The sequence below is a fragment of the Macaca mulatta genome, chromosome 1 (assembly GCF_049350105.2).
Source record: "Macaca mulatta isolate MMU2019108-1 chromosome 1, T2T-MMU8v2.0, whole genome shotgun sequence".
Lineage (NCBI taxonomy): Eukaryota > Metazoa > Chordata > Mammalia > Primates > Cercopithecidae > Macaca > Macaca mulatta.
This window is the reverse complement of record NC_133406.1, coordinates 239360281-239372127: the sequence shown is the minus strand read 5'-3', so window position 1 is coordinate 239372127 and position 11847 is coordinate 239360281. Positions and strand designations below refer to the sequence as shown.

Below are 11847 nucleotides of genomic sequence, written 5' to 3'. Positions count from 1 at the left end.
CCTCAGCCTCCTAAAGTGCTGGGATTACAGGTGTGAGCCACCATCCTTGGCATAGAAACTATTTTTGAAAAGTGGAAATTCTTTTTTTTTTTTTTTTTTTTGAGACGGAGTCTCGCTCTGTCTCCCAGGCTGGAGTGAGCGGCGCAATCTCGGCTCACTGCAAGCTCCGCCTCCCGGGTTCCCGCCACTCTCCTGCCTCAGCCTCCCGAGTAGCTGGGACTACAGGTGCCGCCACCACACCCGGCTAATTTTTTGTGTTTTTAGTAGAGACGGGGTTTCACCATGTTAGCAAGGATAGTCTTGATCTCCTGACCTCGTGATCCACCCTCCTCAGCCTCCCAAAGTGCTAGGATTACAGGTGTGAGCCACCGCGCCTGGCAAAAAGTGGAAATTCTAAAACCAGGAACTATTAAAACCCAAATTAAGAATTCAATGGATGGGCCAGATGTGGTGGCTCATGCCTGTAATCCCAGCACTTTGGGAGGCTGTGGAGGGTGGATCACCTGAGGTCAAGAGTTTGACCTTTTTTTTTAGTAGAGATGGAGAAACCCCATCTCTACTAAAAAAAAAAATACAAAATTAGCCAGGCTTGGTGGTGCATGCCTGTAATCCCAGCTACTCGGGAGGCTGAAGCAGAAGAATCGCTTGAACCCGGGAGGCAGAGGTTGTGGTGAGCTGAGATCATGACATTGCACTGCAGCCTGGGCAACAAGAGCGAAACTCCATCTCAAAAAAAAAAAAAATAGAATTCAATGGATGAATTTACCACCACATGACATATAACCAGAAAAGAGAATCCGTAAACTGAAAGACACCAGAGAATATCTATCAGGAAACAGGAAAGACAAAGGGATGACGAAGTTTCAAGAGGTTGACCGTCAGGCTCTCAGGGCCCCTGGAGGAACAAGAACGAGGCAGAAGCAACACTGGAAGAAACGTGATGAAGGCCTCAAGCCACAGATCCAAGAGGCCTCAAACTCTGAACAGGTTGAGAATACATGTCGGCCCATCGGAGCACAAGCACCAAAAACCAAGGCCAAGACCCTACAGGTGCCCGTGCCAGAGACGGGGGACAGAACGATGTTTGCAAAGTGCAGAGACAAAATACTGTCAACCTAAAATCCTACACACCTAAGAGGAAAAAAGTCCTTCAAGAATGAGGGTAAAGTAAATCCGTTTGCAGCCAAATAACAATTGACAGAATTGGGAGGCCGAGACGGGTGGATCACAAGGTCAGGAGATCGAGACCATCCTGGCGAACACGGTGAAACCCCGTCTCTACTAAAAAATACAAAAAACTAGCCAGGCGAGGTGGCGGGCGCCTGTAGTCCCAGCTACTCGGGAGGTTGAGGCAGGAGAATGGCGTGAACCCGGTAGGCAGAGTTTGCAGTGAGCTGAGATCCGGCCACTGCACTCCAGCCTGGGCAACAGAGCGAGACTCCATCTCAAAAAAAAAAAAAAAAAAAAAAATTGACAGAATTCAGCACCAGCAGACCCACACTCCATTCTTCAGGCAGAAGGCCAATTACCCCAAGTAAAAGGCGGGAAAAATGCAGGAAGCACAACAAAAAGAATAAATATATAAATAAAACTAAGCAAATGTTGATATTACCAGGCATTAGAAATCATGTCTTTCTGGGTTTAAAATATACGGAGGAGTTGGCAGGTGTGGTGACTCATGCCTGTAATCCCAGCACTTTGAGAGGCTGAGGTGGGAGGATCCCTGGAGCCCAGGAGTTGGAGAGCCTGAGCAACACATACCCCCTCCTCTCTACAAAAAATACCAAAATAAATTAGCTGGGCATAGGGGCACATGCTTGTAGTCCCAGCTACTTGGGAGGCTGAGGTGGGAGGATCACCTGAGCCTGGGAGGCCGAGGCTGCAGTGAGCCAAGATCACACTCCAGCCTGGGCAACAAAGTGAGACCCTGTCAAAAAAAAAAAAAAAATTAAAATTTCACAACGAAAAAGATAAATATACTTCATTTTGATAAGAAGTTGGATCAGAAAAATAAAATGTTCCAAAATACATAAGTACCTAATATAGTTTCAAAAAATATAAAAGCAATACCCAGAGACTCTAATGAGACACAGACAAACCCACAATCTTTGTCACAAATTTTGCCAATCTGTCACTCACCGACTTAACCTTCACTTCCTCCCTGACCCACACCCAGAACCAGGCACCCTCCAGAACTGGCCCATCTCCCCTCTGGCCCCTGCCTCCCTGCCCGGCGACACCCTGGGAGCTCCAGCAAGTCTCCGGAGGCTCCGAGCGCTCTGAGGGCACCAGCTTGTCCCACTCTGGCCATTTCAATGCCGCTCAGACGGAGCCAGGTGGGTTTGGAGGCCGGGGCACACCCCCACCCTGCGCGTGCTCTCCCGGGTTGGCGCCCTATCTCGTTTGGGACCCTTGTGCTCGTGCTGCCGCCTCCAGGTGTTCCCACAGTGCTGGATGCAAGAGTGAGGTGGGGTGGGCTCACCCTGAGGCCCCAGCCTTCCAGAGACTGTGGAGAGCGGGCGGAGGGCATGGTTGGTGTGGGGGTGGGCAGTGCCTGTGCCGTCTGTGGCCCTGGGAACCTGACCTGGACCGTCTGGTGGAGGTGGACAGCCACCACCTTCTTCATGCAGTCTTTGATCATCTGGGAGGTGAAGAAGTTGGCCTCGCCCTTCTTGTCCACGGCGATCTTGCGGTAGTCCTCCAGCAAGATGGGGCAGATGGCCTGGGTGGGGTGGGTCATGTAGATGGGCCCGTCGTAGCCCACCATCTCGCTGAAGTAGGGGAGTGCCCCGCAGTGGTCCAGGTGGAAGTGGCTGGGGGATGCAGCACAGGTCAGCCTGGGCCCACCCTGCCCCAGCCTTCACCCCCACTCTGGGCTTGTGGGTTGCCCCCTTCATTAGCCTGCTGTGCACCAGGCCCCATCCCGAGTACTGAAGAGTCAGTAACGAGCAAACACAAAGCCGCCTCCCTGGAACTTTCAGTCTCAAAGTCTAGCGAGGCAGCGAGCGAACGGGAAACCGAACACGTCGGCGACAGCGACATGCTCGCGAGGCAACGCGAAGCCGCTAAGGGGCATGGGGAGCCGCTGGGCTTTCAGGCGTCAGGACAGGCTGAGGGGAGCGGCAGGTGAACGCAGCAGAGACCCGAGGGCGAGGACAGTGCCTGGCAAGCCCCAAGAAGGCACTGGGGACCCCGCTGTGTCTGACAAGAAACCACAACCACGAGGGTCTCGGGGCAGCTGAGGACGCTGCCTCCAGAGCGGGCTTCTCCAGGCTTCACAGGCCCTCTGGCTGCTGGGGAGGACAGGGCGGGGCGGGGCAGGGGGAACCAGCAGGAATGCTGTGGCCATCCAGGCGATGCCACCCAGACCAGCGGGTCATGAGCTGCTGGACTCTAAAGGCTGGGGTCAGGGCAGACTCAGGACTCTGGAATCTCCAACAAGACAGTGGGGTTTAAAGCTCCTGAGACAATCGGAGAGGGTGAAGCCTGGAGAGCCGGGTTCAGAGGGCAGGGCCAGAAGAACAGGTGGAGACCAGGCCGTGTGTGTGACCAGTAAGGCAGGCAAGGAGCAGATCCTGGGGCCCCGACGCCCCCTGAGGATCAAGGATGACGCAGGCCCCTTGCCAAACGTTGCCGAGGCTGAGTAAGGGGGCCCAAGCCCCACAGGCACAGACATGGGACCCTCAAGGCCCCCAACGGGTGCCCACCTGATGATCACGCAGTCCAGGAAGTCTGTCAGGCGGCCGTTCTGGGTGATGTAGGAGAAGTCAGGGAAGCGTCGCTGGGAAGGACGTGAGGCTTCAGGTTGCGCCGTGGTCTCCAGGCAGCACCTGGGACCACCCATGTCCCAGGGAGGGGCCCCCAGGAAGGGGGGTTCTACGTGCAGACTCAGGCTGAGCACTGCCACCCCGCAGGTCACACCAGAACCCCTGGCTGCTCACAGCATGCAGAGGGGCCGAGATTACCTCCAACCTCACTGACAGATGTGAGCAGGAAGCTGAGCCCAGGGTCTCGCTGGGCCCAGCCTATAGGACTCTGGGGCTGGAGCCCAGCACCAGTACAGGGGGACCTCCCCATGCAGGGGCTCGCCTCGGCCAGGCCCACCCATCCCTGCTACCCACAGGGTGCAGTCGTCCAAGCACGACCACTGCTGCCCACTGCCCCACTGTCCGGCTCTCAGGCCCAGGGTCTGCCTGCACACGGCCAGCCCTCCTGGCCTCCGGGCCTCCTGCCCGAGAGACTCACGTCGTCATTGAAGCCCATGTGCATTCCGCAGTCCAGCATGACGTTCTTGCCCGCAATGGAGACCAGGATGCAGCTTCGGCCCACATCCTGGCCAGCCCCTACTCGAGGGAGGGCAGGTGAGAGACAGTGCTGCGCCCCCCGCCCCCAGCTCCCTGTGCTGCCTCCCCAAGCTCTGCAGGACCCAATGCACTGAGGAAACGAGACCGAGGCTGCTGTGTGGACAGACATGTGGGCCAAGAAACAGGGCCACCCCTAGTCCCAGGAAGGGGGACACAGGACCACGCCCCACACCACCACATCCAGGGTGGAGGCCGGCAGCCCACACGCTCCTCCCTGGCCTCTCCAGGCGGCCGTGGCCTGCTGGCTGAGTAGTGGGCACTGTGTTGTGGTCCTCAGCCCCTCAGACACAAAGGCTGGTCTGCGGGGCCAACACCTCAGTCAGAGTCACGCCTGGGCTGTGGCTGGACCCTCAGCAGAGCTGCAGACCAATGAGGCCACCTCCTGCAGGATCTGTCCCCAGGCAGGCAAGGGCCTGAGTGCCTAAGTGCTGGCACTGGGTGTCCCCTGGTGGTGCGGCTGTGGAGGGATGTCACGCAGCCTCGGCCATGCCACACGAACACAGTGCCAGTGGTCCAGCAGTGGCCGGCGTGGGCAACACAAGCCCCACACCACTGCCCACCACGCAGCCCCCAACACAGACCCTAATCTGCAGCCCTCCCACACTCCTGACAGCCAAGCAGCCCTGCCCAGCTGCTCCAGCCAGAGGCCTTGGCCAGCCAAGGCACACTCAGCCCCCTCATGTGACCTGGAGGCCCACAAGGAAAGGGCCATGGCCCCTGCACAGCCTGTGCCTGGGCGGGAGTCTGATGGCCGTGAATGGCCTGGTTTTCCCCTTGAATCCCCACCCACCTTCCCCGACCAGCCACCTGAAACGTCCAAAGCCAGCACCACACATCAGGATAGCGGGGCCACAGCTGAGGGCCTGCCTGCCACGAATGGGGATCTCAGGTTCTCTTCTAGGCCTGTTCCTGCCCCCACTGGGTGTGAGCTCTCTGAGAGCAGGGTCTCAGCTGTCTCCTCCCTCTGCACCTCCTACCCCAAGCCATGCCAGGCTCACAGAGGCCCTCTGGCATCTGTGGGAAGGGAGGGCCGCCCCTCTTCACAGCCAAGGACCTAAGGCCACAGAGGCACTTGTGGCCCTGAAGCGTGCGGCCTGGCTTGGTCTTCTGAATTCCAAAGCCCAATCCTGAGGTACTGGCAGTCCCGCCTCCCAACAGGACCCACAGTGATCCCAGGGAATAGAGCCTGGAGCTACAGGAGGGGACACGGCTGAGAAGACAGAGGAGGAGGCATCCCTGTCTGCAAGGAGACAGACAGCAGACAAGTGAACAAGACACCTCGAGTACACCAGATGGAGACTACTGTGACAGAGAAGAGCAAGGTAAGAGGATGAGGAAGCCTTGAAACTTCCAGAACCATGACAGGAAAGTGCTCCCTGAGAAGCCAACTTTTGAGCAGGATGGGGGAAGGGGGAGGAACAGGGTTGGGAGGGACAGGCAGGGTCGGGGGACAGTCACGCACAGGCGAGGGCGTGGGAGTGACCCCAAGGACACAGCACTGGCCCAGTGAGCATGGAGCCCAAGGCAGTCCCTGGCACAGGGAGGTGGTGAAACAGTTCTGCTCTGCCGATACCCTGGCTGAGGTGACCTTAAGAATACACCCAGGCTCAAGCCTGTAATCCCAGCACTTTGGGAGGCCGAGACGGGTGGATCACGAGGTCAGGAGATCGAGACCATCCTGGCTAACACGGTGAAACCCCATCTCTACTAAAAAATACAAAAAACTAGCTGGGAGAGGTGGCGGGCGCCTGTAGTCCCAGCTACTCGGGAGGCTGAGGCAGGAGAATGGCGTGAACCCGGGAGGCGGAGCTTGCAGTGAGCCAAGATCCGGCCACTGCACTCCAGCCTGGGCGACAGAGCGAGACTCCGTCTCAAAAAAAAAAAAAAAAAGAATACACCCAGGTACAGACTGGGAGCCACTGAAGCCACATGAAAGATCAGACTGTCCAGAGAGTGGGTAGAACAGGCAGCCAAGAGGCCAAATGGGAAAGGGGCAGTCTGGGAGGACCCAGCAGAGGCCCCAGAGAGCAGGGGAGGGCAGCAGGGCCCACGCTAACACCGTGGGCTGTGCACATGCCAGGGGTGTTCACAGCACAGTATCCCCACCGGGGCAGCAGGCACCCCTCCAAGGAAGCGCTCATGCCATGAGGAAGGACATGTAATCTCATCCCAGTGTCTGTGCTGGAAGATGCCCTCGACCCCCTGCCCAGTGGAAGGACCAGGTTCCAGGACAGCACAGGGCAGGCACGTGTGGAAAACGCCCAGGACATCAGGATGGTTGGCCACCAGCACCATGTCCCCCCAGGTGTTTCTGAGACCCTGGGTTTTGACTAATTCTTTCCTCCTTCGCATTGTTCTATACTGTTAGGACTTTGACTTTTTTTTGACATATTGTCTTGCTGTCGCCGAGGCTGGAGTGCAGTGGCACAATCATGGCTCACTGCAGCCTCGACCTCCCGGGCTCAAGCAATCCCCACAACTCAGCCTCCTGAGTAGCTGGAACCACAAGCACACACCACCATGCCCGGCTAATTTTGCATTTTTTTTTTTTTTTTTGAGTGATGGGGTCTTGCCATGTTGGCGAGGCTGGTCTTAAACTCCTGGGCTCAAGCGATCCTCCCACCTCTGCCTTCCAAAGTACTGGGAATGCAGGCGTGAACCACAGTGCCCAGCCTGTTAGGACTCTTAAGAGTATACATTTGTGTTTTTTGCTGGTTTTTTCAGTGTTGCAGAAATCAGGTAGAACAAGAGCTCAACTGAGAGTTGATTGTAATTTGGGCGTGAGCACAAGGGGTGGTGGACAGAAAGCAAGAGGTGAGGAGGCAGAAGCGGGACAGCGAGACTGGGGGGCTGGGCGGCTGAGAAGCTGGGGGTCTGCTAGGCTGAGAAGCTGGAGGACTGGGGGACTGGGGGGCTGGGGGACTGGGGGGCTGCGGGACTGAGGGGCTGGGGGGCTGGAGGCGGCAGCGCGCCGCACAGGGAGGTCAACGCACCAACGAAAGCGCACAGCGAGCGCGGAGGCCCCGCGGCCCCCTCTGCGACGTCCCCTCACGGCCGCCTGAACCTCGGGGCTCGCGTTCTCGCGTCACTGCCGGAGGCCGAGGGTGCAGGGACTCGGCCGCCTCTCGGTTCCCACCAGGGCCCACGCGGGGAGGAGGAGACCGAGGACGCCCGCGACGCGCACCCGGCTCCATGACAACCCGGAGGGAGCGGGGCGCCCAGCCCGCCCGGAGCCGCATACGGAGCCCGCCCCACAGCCCTGCCGGCGGCTCCCACTCACCCAAGGGCGTGACTCTGATCTCAGGCATCGTCTCCGCCGCGTTCCCAGAGCCGCGAGTCCCGCGCGCGGTGATGCACTGCGCAGGCGCAACCACCAGGGTGTCAACTTCCGGTGCGTTAGCCGGAAACGCGAGTCTGCGCGCCTGGCCTCCTGATTGGGCAGCATCCAACCAATCAGGGCGGCGGGCGAGAGCGGGACAGGGCGGGGCGATGAGCGAGGGCGGGGCCCGGACGGCAGCTGTGGCCGAGGTGAGCGGCTCTGGCTCGGCGGCCGCACCTGCCCAACCCAACCGGCAGGGTACGGAGGTCGCCGAGGGACCGGGAGCGGGAGGGGACGTCGTCCTAGAAGGCCGGAGTGGGCGGGCGGCCGAGGACCCGGCTCCCGCGCAGGACGGAGCCGTGGCTCAGGTCGGCCCCTCCTCAGCACCACCCCGGGCCTCCACCCTTTCCTGGGCTCCTAGGTGGAGCAGGGACCCGAACCGGTGACCATCCAGTCCGGTGCCATCTGAAGCCCCCTTTCCAGGTGAGACTCGTAGCGCTAGCTCGACACGGTCTGGTTCCACCCACAAGGCCTGGGGCGCCGTGGTGGCCCCGTCTTCTGCCGTCCCCCCAGCCTGCTGTCAGCCACCGGGCTGTGTGTTCAGGCCGCCCTCGCGCCCAGCCCTGACCTTGGGCCGGTGGGCTGCCCTGGGAAAGGCCTGGAGGTGCCCTGGGTCACCTTCCTGGGCTGGCGAGCTGCCTGCCTCCTGCACAACCACTGCCCTTCCTGTTGTCCCGGAGCCACCAGCCACAGCTCTGAGAGGCTCCTGGCAGCTCCTGTTTGCCACTGGCTCGGATCTGGGCGGGCAGGCAGGCAAGGCCCGCAGAATATCTGGTGACCAAGAAGGAAACCCCAGAGCCTCAGAGACCATCTTCTCAGTGGACAAAATTAAGGCCTGAGGAGGGGAGGGGCGTGCTGGAAGTCTATGGGACTCCATCTTCCTGAGGCCCAGGAGCAGCCATTCCCTGCACCTGAAGCCCGGTGAGCTCACATCTGGGGCCTCCGCCTGGTGCCAAGCACACAGCCCAACCTGTGGGGCTTGCAAGGCAAGGCTTCAGCTCCCTCCGGGCACCAGCGCTCCAGCAGCCTGGGCCATGGGCTGGGCAGTGCTTGTAGCCCATGTTCCCTAGTGATGAAGGGCCCAGTCCTAGGGCACTGAGCAACCTGCACACCTGCTCCTGGCCAGGAGCTCTCACCACAGCTGGGTACCCTCCCTGTCCCTGCTGGAGTCCCTGCAGCCAGGGAGGGCAGGAGAGGGCTCCCAGCACCAACGGGCCTAGGAACCCCCAGGCCCAATGGGGTAAGGGTTCTTCCTGGTTGAGGTGGGATGCAGCTGAGTCTCAGGTTCCCTGGAGCAGGTGCGGGCCCTTGGGGCACCCGGGGAGACAGGGCAAGGGTGCTTGGTGACACACAAAGCATGGGTGCCTGGATGTCTGCGGAGTGACTGTGTGAATGCCAGCAGAATCCAGAGCAGGGCCTGGGCCACTCGCGGGTTCCCCAGGGCTAGTACAAGGGCCTTGTGGCAATCTTCTGAGAGTGATACAACCTTTCACCTGGCCACCCATCCATGTGGGACGTGTAGTTTCAGCAACAGGAGGGAAAACACGCGTCCGTCCATCCAGCAGGCGCCGGCCCCACGGCCTCTCTTCTGGTTTTGGGGACGCGGCAGTGAGGAAGATGGGGCAGCCTGTCCGGCAGCGTCCCCCGCTCCCCGCACCCATCTCTGCTTTCCGCTGTGTCTGTTTCCTTGCCTACAACTTCAGAACTTTGTCTTTGTTGTCATCTGACCCCACTCCAGATGGCTGTTCGCTCACTCCCTGTGCACCCAGGTGCCTAGAACGGTGCTTGGCTCTTGGCAGGGGCTTAGTATCTCTCAGCTGGTAAAAACAGATATAGCATCTAGAGAGATAAACAAAAACAGTCAAGAAAGCACCAGCAGAGACACCTGCTGCAGATGGCATGGCCGAGTGGTCTGATAAAGCCAGAGGGGGCCACTCTCAGAGTCAGCAGGGACTGACGTGGAGTCAGTGGCCTGATCCACAGGAGGGGCCGTGCCAAGGTCCGTGAATGCGCAATCCTGACGAAGGGCGGCTCAGGGTGGTGTGCCTGAGAGCCTGCGGCTTGGCTGGGAGCAAAGCCAGGCGGCTCCTGGGAGGAAGCTCCGTGAGGGGCATGAGTGATCAGTGAGCAGCAACCGGATCACAGCTATTCTGTTCCCCTCCACACACAGAAAATGAGCCGCAGAGCAAGCTGACCCCAGCGACACAGCCCCCCAGCCTTACTGTTTCCGTTCCTATCAAAAAATGGATGACTCGGAAACAGGTTTCAATCTGAAAGTCGTCCTGGTCAGTTTCAAGCAGTGTCTGGATGAGAAGGAAGAGGTCTTGCTGGACCCCTACATCGCCAGCTGGAAGGGCCTGGTCAGGTGCGTGCGCTGGGGCTGCCTCCTGAGGTGGGCGCTCACCTGGCCCAAGTCCCATAGGTGGCATCTGCCTCCCGACTGCCTGTCCCCACCAGCTTTGCTGCCTGTTTCCAGATGGGTGTGAATCCCCGGAGGCTGGGCAGTGTCCCCCGCACCCCAGGCGGGCTGCCCCAGGCCTGGGCAAGGCCTCGAACCCCGCTCCCTTCCACAGGTTTCTGAACAGCCTGGGCACCATCTTCTCGTTCATCTCCAAGGACGTGGTCTCCAAGCTGCAGATCATGGAGCGCCTCAGGGGCGGCCCGCAGAGCGAGCACTACCGCAGCCTGCAGACCATGGTGGCCCATGAGCTGAGCAACCAGCTGGTGGACCTAGAGCGCCGCTCCCACCACCCCGAATCCGGCTGCCGGACCGTGCTGCGCCTGCACCGCGCCCTGCGCTGGCTGCAGCTGTTCCTGGAGGGCCTGCGCACCAGCCCTGAGGATGCACGTACCTCTGTGCTCTGCACCGACTCCTACAACGCCTCGCTGGCCGCCTACCACCCCTGGATCGTACGCCGCACCGTCACCGTGGCCTTCTATGCGCTGCCCACACGCAAGGTCTTCCTGGAGGCCATGAACGTGGGGCCCCCAGAGCAGGCTGTGCAGATGCTGGGCGAGGCCCTCCCCTTCATCGAGCGTGTCTACAACGTCTCCCAGAAGCTCTATGCCGAGCACTCCCTTCTGGACCTGCCCTAGAGGCGGGAAGCCAGGGCCCTGCTGCAGATCTGGGCTGTGGTGGCCGGGGCTGAGTCCCATAGCAGAGCTTTCTGGGCTCCCCAGGAACAGGAGATCCACTGTTGCCCCTAGGAGCTGAGCTTGTTAGGAACCACAGACTGTGACAGAGAAGGTGGGGACCAGCCCAGAAGAGGCGCACCCTCTCCGTCTGGAACAAGACGCCTCAGCCACGGCTCCCCCTCAGCCTGGTACACACGCGCCCAGCCAGGCCGCACCAGGGTGCAGAGCGGAGCACGCAGGGGTGGGGGCCGGGCCTGCAAGATCCTGAAAGGTCACCACCCCCCAGCCTGTGGGGCGGATCTGCAAATCGGGGTGAAGTCACAGGTCCCGGGTCGTGGAGACTCCATCCTTTCTCCTTTCTGTCAGCCAACATGTCCTCATCTCAGGCCAGGTCCTGGTACCCCATGTCTGCCCAGGTGGGCAGCCCTGAGCCCAGGGGACTTAGTCCCCTCCATGACCAGCCTGGCAGAAACCTCCCAACAGCGGTCTGGGCACCGTGGGCTCTCCCCACCTCTCCTGCCTTGTTTGCCCCTCAGCGTGCCAGGCAGACTGGGGGCAGGACAGCCAGAAGCTGAGACCAAGGCTCCTTGAAGAAGGGCCCGGGAAGGCCCCGCCCTTGGGACAGCCTCCTCTGAAGCCTTGCACGGCACCAGCTCCCCAGCAGATGCAGCAGGCCGCCTCCTGCAGCGGCTGTGGGTCTGCACAGCACGGCCCGAGACCACCAGGAGCTGGGACTCTGCTACACGCAGTGAGACGCCATGTCCTTTCTCCCCCTGCCCCCCTCCCCACAGTGCCCAGGAGACCCGAGGGGCACGGTACAGGAGGGCCTGGACCGCGTGGGCCAGCCAACAGCTACCAGACAGCTACAACCAGCCCAGCCACCATCCAGTGCCTGGGGCCTAGCCACTGGCTCTTCACAGTGGACCCCAGCACCTCGGGGTGGCAGAGGGACGGTCCCCACTGCCCGGC

The 11847-nt window shown here is 60.3% G+C and overlaps 3 protein-coding genes across 12 annotated transcripts in view; 2 read left to right on the top strand and 1 right to left on the bottom strand.

The window, feature by feature from the left end:
* INTS11 (integrator complex subunit 11) overlaps nucleotides 1-7724 on the bottom strand; it is a 13180-nt gene extending 5456 nt beyond the window's left edge. For 4 of the 9 annotated variants that reach the window (XR_013410098.1, XM_015127364.3, XM_077981075.1 and 1 more), the window contains exons 1-4: nucleotides 7645-7724; nucleotides 4246-4343; nucleotides 3708-3781; nucleotides 2585-2813 (exon numbers count right to left, since the gene is read on the bottom strand). Coding sequence is in view for 8 of the 9 variants with exons in the window: in XM_015127364.3 (XP_014982850.2) it covers nucleotides 2585-2813; nucleotides 3708-3781; nucleotides 4246-4343; nucleotides 7645-7672 (429 nt within the window). In the remaining variant the exon portion in view is untranslated. Of the gene's footprint in view, nucleotides 1-2584; nucleotides 2872-3670; nucleotides 3782-4245; nucleotides 4344-5154; nucleotides 5201-6499; nucleotides 6613-7644 lie in introns of those variants that run through there. The other 5 variants (XM_077981084.1, XM_077981083.1, XM_077981070.1 and 2 more) reach the window with 5 other exon arrangements.
* LOC144337307 (uncharacterized) lies at nucleotides 5870-8166 on the top strand. 2 transcript variants are annotated; one of them, XM_077981795.1, is made up of 3 exons: nucleotides 5870-5947; nucleotides 7089-7178; nucleotides 7504-8166. In XM_077981795.1, the coding sequence occupies exon 3, from the start codon at nucleotides 7557-7559 to the stop codon at nucleotides 8127-8129; it is 573 nt and encodes a 190-aa protein (XP_077837921.1). In that variant the 5' UTR covers nucleotides 5870-5947; nucleotides 7089-7178; nucleotides 7504-7556; the 3' UTR covers nucleotides 8130-8166. The 2 variants fall into 2 exon arrangements, with proteins under 2 accessions (XP_077837921.1, XP_077837922.1); XM_077981796.1 differs by having other exon boundaries at nucleotides 5933-6054.
* Nucleotides 7914-11847, top strand: CPTP (ceramide-1-phosphate transfer protein). The gene is given in 3 exon segments (NM_001257474.2): nucleotides 7914-8166; nucleotides 9914-10108; nucleotides 10317-11847. Coding segments are annotated over 2 exon segments (645 nt in total). The 5' UTR covers nucleotides 7914-8166; nucleotides 9914-9986; the 3' UTR covers nucleotides 10840-11847.